The sequence below is a fragment of the Notamacropus eugenii genome, chromosome 2 (genome assembly GCF_028372415.1).
Source record: "Notamacropus eugenii isolate mMacEug1 chromosome 2, mMacEug1.pri_v2, whole genome shotgun sequence".
NCBI lineage: Eukaryota > Metazoa > Chordata > Mammalia > Diprotodontia > Macropodidae > Notamacropus > Notamacropus eugenii.
The window spans coordinates 143031713-143044255 of NC_092873.1; the positions used below are offsets into that span (position 1 = coordinate 143031713).

General features: G+C 37.4%; 1 protein-coding gene across 5 annotated transcripts in view; it reads left to right on the forward strand.

The window, feature by feature from the left end:
* Window positions 1–6678, forward strand: part of MTO1 (mitochondrial tRNA translation optimization 1) — a 29732-nt gene extending 23054 nt beyond the window's left edge. For 2 of the 5 annotated variants that reach the window (XM_072642601.1, XM_072642602.1), the window contains exons 10-12: window positions 2136–2254; window positions 3988–4148; window positions 6013–6678. In XM_072642601.1, the coding sequence (XP_072498702.1) occupies window positions 2136–2254; window positions 3988–4148; window positions 6013–6174 (442 nt within the window). In that variant the 3' untranslated portion in view covers window positions 6175–6678. Of the gene's footprint in view, window positions 1–2135; window positions 2255–3753; window positions 3806–3987; window positions 4149–6012 lie in introns of those variants that run through there. The other 3 variants (XR_011974362.1, XR_011974361.1, XM_072642603.1) reach the window with 3 other exon arrangements.
* The last annotated feature ends 5865 nt before the right edge of the window (window positions 6679–12543 follow it).

The window sequence follows — 12543 nt, forward strand, 5'->3', positions numbered from 1 at the left end:
CACAGCAGTATTCCGTTACTGTCATGCACCACAACTTGTTCAGCCATTCCCCAGCTGGTGGGCATCCCTGTAATTTCCAGTTCTTGCCACCCCAAAGAGAGTTGCTGTAAATATTTTAGAACATATGAGTTCTTTTCCTTTTTTCCTAATTATGTTTGGAAAAAGACTGTGCATTAGTAAAAGTTCCTCAGTCTTTCAGAGTTGTTCTTCTTTGGAGACAGCTCAGTGGCACAGTGGATGGGAGACTGAGTGTGGAGTCAGGAAGCCCTGAATTCAAATCCAGCATCACACACTTACTGTGTGTCTGACTGGACAAGTTACATAATCTCTGCCCTCAGTTCCTCTATAGTAAATGGTGATAATAATAGCACTTTCCTCACAGAATTGCTGTGAAGATCAAATGAGATAATTGTAAAGTGCTTGCACAGTGCCTTGCACACAGTAGGAGCTAAATAAATGCTTATTCTTTTCCTACCTCATTGTTATGATATTTCAATCCTTGTATAAATTATTCTCCTAGTTCAGCTCACTTTGCCACAGTTTATAATACCCAGCATTCTCTGAAAGCATTTTTTTCTAATTTCCTGTAGTGCAGAATTATATATTCATATACCATATTTTGTTCAGCCATTCCCCAGTTGCCTAAGAGGCAGTATTCCACAGCCATGGTCCCACACCTGTATTGCAATGAAAGAAGGAAAATAAAAAGTAAAATTTTGGGGGAAAAAATGGAAGATGGATTTTCTCAACTCTTATCTAAGGCCAAGCTTGATCATTTATAATTATTCAGTGTTCGGGTTCCAGTTTTTGTGTTGTGATTGCTTCCATTGCTGTGTATCATTTTCTTCATGGTTTCTTCATTATGTATCAGCTCATACACCTCTTCCCGTGTTTCTGAATTTGTTGAATGTCATTTTCTACAGGGCCATAATCAATATTCTGTTACATTTTTTGTACCAATTTGCTTAGCTGTTGCCTGGTTGATGGACATACACTTGGTTTTCAGACCTTGTGTGACACACACAAAAAGTCCAGCCTATGTTTCAGAACTTATTTCACATTACACCACTCACCATGCTCTACATTCCTGCCAGACTGGTCTATGTGCTGTTTTGCTGTTGATACTCCTGTGTCTCTTCCCAAGCAGTCTCCACCCCTCAGAGGCCTTAGTGCACTTCAGGCTCAGCTGCTGCCCTACACTTGTTAGTGGTCTGCTTCTTCACATTACCTTGTGTTTAACTCTTTTTTTATTTTACAAATTATATCCTCCTGGTACAATGAAACTCACTTAAGGGCAGGGAGTAAGTATCTCCAGCATCAACAGGAAGACCTGGTTTCAAGTCCTACCTCTTGCACATATTGACTGTGTAATTCTAGGCAAGATATTTGGCCTCTCAATGCACCAGACACTCTGTAACTATAAATTACAGAGAAGGTGGTTACCTGCCATGGTAGAGAAAGTTGCCAGATCCATTCCCTATCTCATAAATCCAGATCTGTATTTACTTATGCCTCACACAGAGTAGTGTTTTAGTAAGTGCTTGTTGGTTAAATTTTTAAAATATAATTAAATGAGCCATAGCTTCATGGGATTTTTATACTAATGTGAATCATACTCTTGTGAGTATACACTAATACAGTTAACATCAAATTTTAGTAATAAAAATTTTTTATATGTTGTATTTTTGTTTTGTTTTGTTTCATTCTCCACCTAAAGGATGGAGGGAATATTAAATGGAAGTGGAGAAGAGTAAGAGTGGTCATAGAATGGACTCTAGAGATAAGGGGAATGGAGAGATCAAAGAAACTCAACATTCAATAACCGCATTCATATTAATTTTTAGGCCTTTTTAAAACTGCTACTTTGTTTCATTTCCTACCAAAAGAGGAAGTTTTCTGCTTTTATTCTGTCTAGTTACTTATTTCTCCAGTCAGTTGCATTTTTTTTTGTTGCACATGACTTAACTAGGTGAAAATTTTTTTTTCCTAAAATTTATCAGAGTTGGCAAAAATAAAAAGATGATGTCATTTTAAAATAGAATTGTTTCCATGATGGTAGTTTGTGGACTCTGATTCTTTATCTGCCCCATGTGATTTGTGATTCCCTCGTTAAGTAAACCTTTTGGTGTTTGTAGCGCTCTGGACATTCTGAAATACGAAGAAGTTGACATGGCAGCATTAGCAAAAGTTCTTCCAGAACCCTTGACAAAGTTTACTGAATGTCAAGAGCTAATGAACAGACTGAAGATAGAAGGTAAAGTATGTATGTCACTTTCCCAAGCTCCTTAAGGGCAGAGACAGATTTTACATCTCCTTTGTTTCCCCCAGCACCTAGCACAGTGCTTGGCAATAGGGGTTTAATAAATACTTATTGAGTGAAGGCAGCTTCCAGTCATGGTCTTCCTCCCATAATCTTACAAGGTTTTGTGATTCACTGGTGCTTATTGTGTGGCTGTAATATAACAAAGTTAAAACTGTTTAGATGACATTCAGCAGTCTTTTCATTGACATTCCTTTGGATCTCAGCATACCTCTTCATACAATCTTCACTGCTCAAAATTTTGAGGACCTTAAAAAAGTAGCTGCTCCCCACAAAAAGGTTGGGGATCCCTATGCTATGTAATATGAATCTGTCATTTACTTATCATTAGATTATGTATAGATGTTAGATTCTCCAGATCGCTCATTTAAAAGTACTTCAGTAGTCCAGAACAGAAGTGATGAATACTACCTCCATGAAAATCCTGGGGCTTTATCCAGACGTCACAGAAAATGAGTTAGCAAAGCCAAAACTAGAATTGAAGTCCAGTATTCCACTCTATGCTGCTTCTAGATACCAAGGGAAATCTTAGTATCTTTCCCTCAATCACTCTATATTTATTTTGAATACACACACATCACACTCACATACACACACACATTTGACTTACCCAGTCAATTTAGTGATAGGGATAGATAGCATCCAAACTTTTATCTTGATTATGATATCAGAGCACTAGGGGTTTTTTTTTCTTTTGTTTTGTTTTTTGGAGATGAATTCTCTTCTTTGGATAATAGAGATCTACCAATAAATTGAACTTAATAGGTTTTCCAAATTTATACTTCCAGAAGGAAAAAAGAGTGCTTACTGTGACAAACTGTTTGGTTTCAAAGCTTTTCATCAGTGTAATTTCTAAGCTTTCTCTTTCTAGACTGGTAATTGCACTTATTCCCAGACTTCAGGAGAAAACTAGTCTGTTCACTGCCACCAACCACTGAATGTTTCCAGCCAGAATTTGTCTTTTCCCATCCTAATACTGAATTTCAAAGCTGGTCTAATTACCTGCCCCTTTCCCTTTTGTATGTGGAAAAAGCAAAAAGTTCTTTTATTTCACATTAATTATTCAGGATGTTCCAAGTATGTCCAGCAGTTGGCACAGTGTCTAGTAAATATTGATTAACTGATTAATTGGTAGTTTCAAGAATGTATATATGTTAGCTGCTAATTTAGATTATTAAAGTAATTGTACCTTTAGCACAACCTTTAGAGATGGGCAGATCCTGCTCACCAAAAATTCATTTTAGGCTTCTCTTATATGGATCATTATAATAAAAAACTTTGATTAATAGTGAAACTCAAGTTTCACTTATACTCGAGTATAAATTAAGGGACTGGGTTCACCAAGTCTTTGCATTTAGAATAAAATCTATTTTTAGGAATCTTTAATTTTGTTTTGATTCCAGTTTTCCTTTTTTTTTTTTTTTTTTTGGAAGGGGGAATGCAAGACAGTTGGGGTTAAGAGACTTGACCAAGATCACACAGCTAGTAAGTGTCAAATGTCTGAGGTGGGATTTGAACTCAGGTTCCCTTGATTCCAGGGCCAGTGCTCTATTCACTGCTCCACCTAGCTGCTCCCTACCTTTCCTTTTAAATGAGGATGATATGCAGAATATCTATAATATCTATATATAATATAACATAACTTTTCTACTTTTCTTCTTCACCAGCCACTTATGAATTAAGTCTAATTCTTCAAAAACAGGAAATAGAGGAAGTTCAACGAGATGAAGCCCTTCAGCTCCCAAAAGATCTGGACTATTTGACTATCAGAGATGTTTCCTTGTCCCAAGAAGTTCGAGAGAAGCTACATTCCAGTCGCCCACAAACAGTAAGTGACGTGAGAGAACTGTGACATGTATGAGGAAACAGCTTTAATTTTGTCATGAGTATCAGGATGTCTGGGGCTGTATCTGGTTTTTGTTGAGTTCCTTTATTTTGTATGCCAGAGACTTGAACAAAGAACTTCTAGTCAAGAATTATGGTTTAAATATGGTTTTTATCAAGTACAAGTGTTATATGCCATCTCTTCAAAATAATTTGTATTCAGGGCCTACAAAGAATCTAATGAGAAGGGGCATGGAAAGAACCATGGCTTTGGCTTAGGAGTTCCAGGTCCTACCTCTACCCTTTGTGTGACATACAGCAAGTTACTTCAGTTCTCTGGGCTTCATATTCTTCATTTCTAAAATAAGAGTTCTGACCCTTACCTTTAAGGTCCCTTATAGTTTTAATTGCTATGATCTTATATCTGTATGGAAATCTCACTTGGGAGAAGGGACTATGAGAGGAATTACTCTTGGTAATAATTATTGATTAGTAATTTCAGATGAAGGGCAGTATGACGTAGCAGATAAGAGCTAAGGTCTCAGAGTCCAGAAGAGTTAGATGGATTTAAGTCCTGCTTCCCAAATATATGGGCTTTGTGACTTCAGGCAAGTCACTTCATCTCCAAGTGCCCCTAGGCAACTCCATAAGTTTCAGAACAGATGCTGACCTGTGTTAACATGCAGACTTTTTCTCTGCAGGAACTTCCTATAACAGTGAAATCACAGGTTTTGTCCCCTCCATCTTTTCCTTCCTTCCCCCACCCCAGCTGCCAACTACTGAAATAAAGCATTATGTAGTAAACCCTACCTAGCCTTTCTGTTAGCTTTGGTTAGATTTTCTTGGGAGGGAAACTCGTTACAGCAGTGGTGTCAAACTCAAACAGAAACTGACTTAGAAAACCTAATTTTATCTATGTTGTATTGTATTTTTATTTAGTTAAATATTTCCCAATTACATCTTAATCTTATTGAGGAACACTCAGGAGTATTGGGGGCCCAACTCCAGTCAGCTGCTCTAGAGAGGGTTTTCACAGGCAAACTTTTTTCTTTAGCTTGCTGAAAAAGGGAATATAGTGGGTATACAAGGTATGCTAGAAAGAGGTAAACTGATAAATGTAAGCACTGCCAATGCTCTGGATTTTATGAAGTGATGACATTTTCTGCAGACCTAATGTTTCTTAACCTATCTACTAAATGTTAGGCTTATGAAGTACATGGCATCTTCCTTGAAATAGTTTAAAGTATATTAGATAAGGCTAAACAGAGCAAAATGGAGGACACTAATGTCTCTAACCCTATCTTCACTACCCTAGTTTTCATATTATATGAAGAAACAAATGTCTAATCCTAGCTCAGACCTTCTTGTTTGGTCATTTATTTTTCTATGAAATGGAATCATGCGTGTTTATGTTTTACATGACTAATTTTCCAAGTGTTAAGTATCAGGTATTATTAGCAAGTTCATTCTAAAGTTTTTTCACTGCTGCATTGTTAGCATTTGTTATAACTGCCTCTAAGCAATTAACTAATTGTCCACGGTTGGAGAAGTGTACTCTTTGGTTGGCAGTATCTCTTTTCACAATGGAATTAGGGATATAAGGCCTAAAGTCCTAGAACTGGAATTGGGAAGGTGCGTGTTCACCTGCTTACTACCCTGTGTGATCCCACACAAGTCTTAACCTCTCTCTGCCCCACCTCACTCATCTGAAATTGAGGATACTAGAATCTACCTTCCAGGATTGTTGTGAAGATTAAACAGAACCAATTATTATTCATAATTAATCCCAGTAATAAGTACTTTGCACACCTCCAAGCACAGCAGTTCTGCTCACAGTTGTGTGTTTATTTGCCCTCTTCTCTTCTTAGATTGGAGCTGCCAGTCGGATACCGGGGATGACCCCTGCCGCCATTGTGAATCTTCTGAGATTTGTAAAGAACACTAAGCAAAAAGAGGATTCTGTAGATAAACTGTGTCTAAGGAATGGATACTTAAGTGACACAGACAGACTTCAGAAGATAGAATTATAGCATTTTATTTAGAGAGGAGTTTCTGAAGGACTGCTGAACCAATTTCTTAAAAAACATATATACAACAGTATAAACTAAAGATAACCTGTCTGACAGCTATCAGAGTGTAATGTATAAATGTATAGATCATTGTGGAATTGTCATTGGTTTCAAGAGAAGAACCAGAAAGTATCCTCTCTAGTAACTTGAATTATGTTTTTGAAGAAATAGTTAAGAAGAAATTATTCAAAAAAATTGGGGAGACTCATGTGAATCAGCACAGTGTGAAGTGAACAGTTTACACAGTGTCAGCATTATCAAGAAAAACAACTCTGAAAGACTTGAGAACTCTGATCAAGGCAGTGAATGACAAACCGCAGCTTCAGAGGACTGAAGATGAAGCATGTTATCCACATTGTAAAAGAATGATCATAGACTGAAAATGCCTAATGAAACATGCATTTTTGAACATCAGTCCCTTAAGAAACTTGCTTCTCTTTTCAAAGAAATTTGGTTTTTTCTTCACATTTTTGTTTGTTTGTTCAGTAGAGGAAGGGTTAAGTGGGAGGGAGGGAGAATCAGTGCTTGAATTAATAAAGGGGGGAAAAGAAAAGAAACTATTTACATATAACATTGATTTCATAATCTTGAATTAGATGAACTTATTTGAATAACCTCCAAGTTTTATGCCCGATTTAGTATAGTGATATAACAAACTTCAGCAAAGAATTGAGTCTGAAAAAAATCAGAGTTGGTCTCAGCAGGTCAGTTTCATCAGAGAATATAACCTTGCCAACTTTAATGAAGTACAGCGTACAGGCCAGACAGAAAGGCAGTTTCAAAATCACCAGGTAACTTGGGATTGGAAATCTTAAACTCACAACACAGTATACAGCTGGATTCAGTTGGTGTAACGGGACAAGACAGAGAGAAGTTGATCTCTTTTTTTCTTTCAACATAACTAAACCGCATAGCAAGATAAAAGGGGAAAACTCCCTTTTTCTTTCCTTCCCCCCAATCCATATAATGCCATTAATTTGTGGCACTCTGCCACAAATTACCATATCACTAGTGGCAGAGGGGATATGAACAGGGCAACTCAAAATCCTAGGGCTGTGTCCCAGCTGGGACTCCTCTCCACCTATGATACCAACATCTGCTGCTAAGAAAAATTGGTCTTTAAAGTAACTGTGTTTTCAAATAGATTCCTTATACATTATTCAGTATATCCCTATTTTGTGTGTAGTACCCACTAGCTACTTCTGAGCATTTACTTTTCCCTTTAAATTAGGGTGATGAGAAATCACCTTGATGATTATTAATTTCCCTTAAAATACGATATTCATATTACACAATCTTAAAAGCGGGAAGCAACAGCATGGAGTCATTTGCTCTTTTGTAATAGATTTTCTCAAGGAAATACCAGTTTCATCATTTCTTAACATGAGAAATCATTGCAAAGCTACCAGCAACAAGTTTCGTTTCTAATCATACATTTGGCAAAAAAAGGCCACATGTAGTCCTTAACTCCCAGTACTTTTATTGGGCAGCTAGGTAGCAAAGTGGCTAGAGTGCCAGGCCTGGAGTTAGGAAGACCCATCTTCCTCAACTCAAAACCTGCGTCAGACACCTATTAGCTGTGTGACCCTGGGCAAATCATTTAACCCTGTTTGCCTCAATTCCTCATCAATAAAATGAGATGGAAAAAGAAATGGCAAACTGCTCTGGTATTTTTGCCAAGAAAACTCCGGACTGGGTCATGAAGAGTCGGACACAACTAAATAACAACAGAGTTTCATTGCCACAGAAGGTCAGGACGTTTTTGGCATCAGGCTTTCCCAACTTGAACCTGGGACACCCAGGCTACTTCAAGCACCATCTTGGAAGGTATAGAATAGGACTTGTTATGGTATATAAAGTGTAGTCATTCAGATCTCTGGTGCTGTCCCAGAAAAAATGTCATTCTCTATTCTCAAACTCAGGATAAAGGATATAGTGCTTCTCCTTCCTGGAGTGCCCAGTTCTTTGAGAACTGCCTTGGGGGGGGGGGGGGCCTCCAGTTTCAAATTTTAAATTTCTTTTACTTGGGCACTGCACTTCTGTGCCACTTGGTTCTAGGGCACACGAAATAACTTTTAACATGATTTACAATATTTTAAAGTACTTAATTGTGAGATCACTTGTGTAAAATTTCCAAAAGCTGACCTATCTTCCTGGTGCTGCTGATCTAATAATGGTACAAAATGTTATATGTTGTTATATTTAGGCTGCTAGACCACAACTGTCTTAACGAAAATCCATGGAAATCCCTGTGGTCACTTCACTCAGCACCAACTGCTCTGTAAAATTCCCTACATCCTTCTTGCAACAGTGCTTAGATTGTAGCAGAAGTTTGCTGTACTCATGATTTCCTCTGTATACCACATGCCACTGCTAGGTAGTGAGGAATTTGCCAGGTGTTAAGGTTAACTTTGAAAAATATAAACTAAAAAGCAGAAACAACCAAAAAATATTGTAAGCATATTTACTTAACATATAAAATATATTTATGAAGAGGAAGCCTGTATTTTAAATTAGAATTTTAAGCTCAAGTGATAGTCAAATTACTAATGATTGGCAGAGCTTCCAGCTATTTTACTTAATGATCCCGTTCTCAGAAAGAGTCAAAATAAGTTTCTAAAACTTGTACTTCTACCAAAGTTATGCAACTTAGGACTCCATGAAGCATCAAACACCATCTTCTCCCAGATGTGCCTTTGTCTTCTATTAAAATGGGTCAGAATCCTTGTGTACAACCATCTCCAAAGACCATGGTTCTTCACTATTAAAAAGGTACAAATATGAGTTGGAAGGAAAATGAAAGGTTCAACATGTTTCCTAATGCAAGAAACCTCTTCATCTCATTCTTTACACATAGGCTTAGTCTGGACCTTGAATACAGAATAACTTCCTGCTTTGTAAAACAGTCTGCTTGGAGGGGAAAACTGAGTAGTAGATTAGGTGAATACTTCACAGGGGAATAGTTGAGAGGGGTACCTGAATATGGAGTCAGGAAGACCTGGGTGTAAATCCTACTTCAGTCATTTACATGTGTGACCTTGAGCAAGTTAGTTTAATTCTCTGGGCCTCAATTATCTCATGTAAGTTTCTGATGTCTGAAGTTCCAGTTCTAAACCTTATGATCATAAGAAAGACTGGACTCCAAGTAAGAGTACATCCTAGAATAAAGCTAGAATGGGCATCCCTCTGCATAGTAACAAGCTTTGATACAGGCCTCTTTTGCTTCCATAACCTATATCTTCCACCCCCTGAGGAAATGAGAGTCCATCAGTATCACTCTCTACTGCACTTTGATCCACCCAGAGAGTTGAGATTCCTTCCCAGCTAGGTTCTACCATTTATTCTATCTGGATTTTCCAAAGTAGGGTCCTAGCTATAGTAAAGGAGCAAACACGAGGTGGTCCATAGGCAAGACACATAGGTAAGAGAACCTGCTTCTATGAGACAATGAAAAGATGAGGAAAAGAAGAAATGTGCAGTTTGGATGTAAGCAAAAATTGTACATAGATATGCTTTGAAAGCAGCCTTAATCATCAATTCAAATATTCCTTAGTTCTCACAATAATCTTTTAAAATAGGGGTGGCACATGATAGATACTTAATAAGCACTTGTTGATTATTGTTAAACTATATTCAACTGATAGAGAAACAAGAATGGGTGAAAGAATAAACTAAAATCAAACTAATTCCCTAGTTCTGAGCTCCATTTTTTTCATAAATATTTAAAAATCAATTCTTAAATATTTACAGAAATTTGTTACAAAGACAGTACAAATAATTCAAATTCACAATAATCCTCAAACCTCAAGTCACAGTTCCAATTTCATTTATACTCTGAAATTTGCCAGACCTATTATTCTGTAAGAATGGAGAGCAAGATTTGAATTTTCCATTCTTTTATTTTTTTTCCTCCTTTGTTATCCCCTAGACAGAACTGCTAATAAGTCATGAAAAGTTCAACTAGACATGCCAAAATAGGAAAATGGGAGGAATCAGGGCAGGGATAACCTAATCCTTGAGTTGCTAATGTTGCTGTAAACTACACCTCTTTCAGGTAAAGTCCACAAATAATTACTTAATGATATGCCCCTTTGAAAATTAGACTTCCATTTTGACAGAGAACTTCCCAGCAACTTAATTGATTTTCAGTAGTTCCTATGATCATACTAATACGCTGCTGGTAGAGCTATGAATTGGCCCATTCTGGAAAGTAATTTGGAATTATGCTTTTTAAAAATGACTGAAATACCCATATCTTTGGACCCAGAGATCCTACTGCTAGGCCTGTAACACAAAGGCATCAGACAGAAAAGAGCTCACGTACAACACAATATTCATTGATAGCACTTTTTGTAGTGACAGGGAACTAGAAAGAATAAATGCCTATTGATTGGGGAATAACTAAACAAATTGTGGTATATGGATATGATGGAATATCCCTTAAGAAATTATGAATATGAAAAATTCTGAGAAGCATGGACTCATGAAATGATGCAGAATGAAGTAATAAGAACCAGGAAAAACACCTAAAATCATAACAATGGAAATGGTTGAGGGTGGGAGGGAAGTATGCCGTTTAATTAATATCTAAGCTTCACCCAAGAAATGAAAAAATGCATCTCCCTCCTTCTCTTCTTTGCACAGGTGGGAGACAGGGTGTAGAACATCACACATACAACAGATCTGACAGACATATTGGTGAGTTTTACTAAACTGCTTTTTTGTTGTCATTTCCTCTTTTTTTCTGTTACAATGGATAGCTCTCCAGTTAGGAAAGGAAAAAGAGATATATCTCAAAATAAAGGTGATATAAAAACAAAAGATAAAGAAAAAAAAGCTTAAATAGTGACCAAGAAAATTCATCATCCTGTATCCAACCTAGTAATTGGCCTCTTTACGTTGATCTTAGAACTTGGGAAAATCTTAGAATGAATGGCAAACTTAGATTTAACATTTCCAGGTTGGCAGGTCCAAGCAGAGTTTACACATCCCTATGTCTGATGAGGGGGGCAGCTAGGTGGTACAACAGACAAGAGTGCCAGGCCTGGAGTCAGAAAGACTCATTCAAATCTGGCCTCAGACACTTACTAGTTGTGTGGCCCTGGACAAGTCACTTAACCCTGTTTGCCTCAGTTTCCTCATCTGTAAAATGAGCTAGAGAAGAAAATGGCAAACCATCTCACTATCTTCAATATCTTGTGACCCAAATGGGGTTGCAAAGGGTCAGACACAACTGAAATGACTGAACAGCAACAATGCCTAAGGAAGCACAAGGACCATAAACATATAAGCTAGTGTTCTGAAGACAAGTTTTTCCAGGTAGATAGAACAATAAAAGGTGAACATAACAGCCTGCTTAGTTAGCCTATGGTGGTATAAAAAATGTTTGTTATAGTAACACACTATACAAATGCAAGACTTCGTTATTTTTATGCCTACTTACTGCTTCTGCCATTTATTCCCTGTGACCTGGGAAAGTCCCTTAACCTTTCTGTGCCTCAATTTTCTTGTCTGAAAAATGACGGTTTGAACTCAGTGACCTCTGAGAGTTCTTTCAGTTCTAAATCTATGATCATACCACCATCAAATCTCAGAAAAATGCAGCAAAGACTGAGTGCATTGTTCACAATTTATTGATTGATCCTGTCAGCCTGGGGTCTCAGGTATCATGTGGCAACTCTTAAATCTTAAGGAACCCTTATTTTACTTAAATGATTACAATGAAAGAGTAACTAGATGGGACAGGCCAGTCAACAAGCATTTATTAAATATTTACTATGTGCCAGGCACTGTAGAGATTCCCTAATCTAAACTCTCTAAATCTCAGTTTACTTCTCTATAAAATGGTAAAGTACTTTGTCCAAGGTAATAAGTGACAGGTCTGGATTTGGAGCTATATCTATGAGTGCTAAAGGGAAGAGGCTTTAGAGAAGATACTCATTTCTGTCAAGTACTTGTCACCATTCCGTGGTTCCTATGTTGTTCTTTGTCTCTCATGCTCAAAGAGGATTAAAGAGACATCATGATGTCAAGTCAATGTACAATCTATCAGAGGTCGGGCACAAGTAGTCTGTACAGTTGTCATTTGGAAGGAAGATGTCTCTAAATTTGTGCATCAAATCTATGGTCAGCTTTACCTGCAAGTGGTAGTGAGGGGGCAGGAAGGTCTGGTATGTGTTTTCCCAAGTAAGGAGCATCCAGAGACTTCCCTCCAGGCCATGCCTACTTCCCCTTCTCTTAATTCTCCCTTTCCTACCTGACTTTGCAGTGTGTTAACCAAAGGTATGATAGTAAATACTCAACAATCAGGTCTCCAGAAAAAAAAAATGC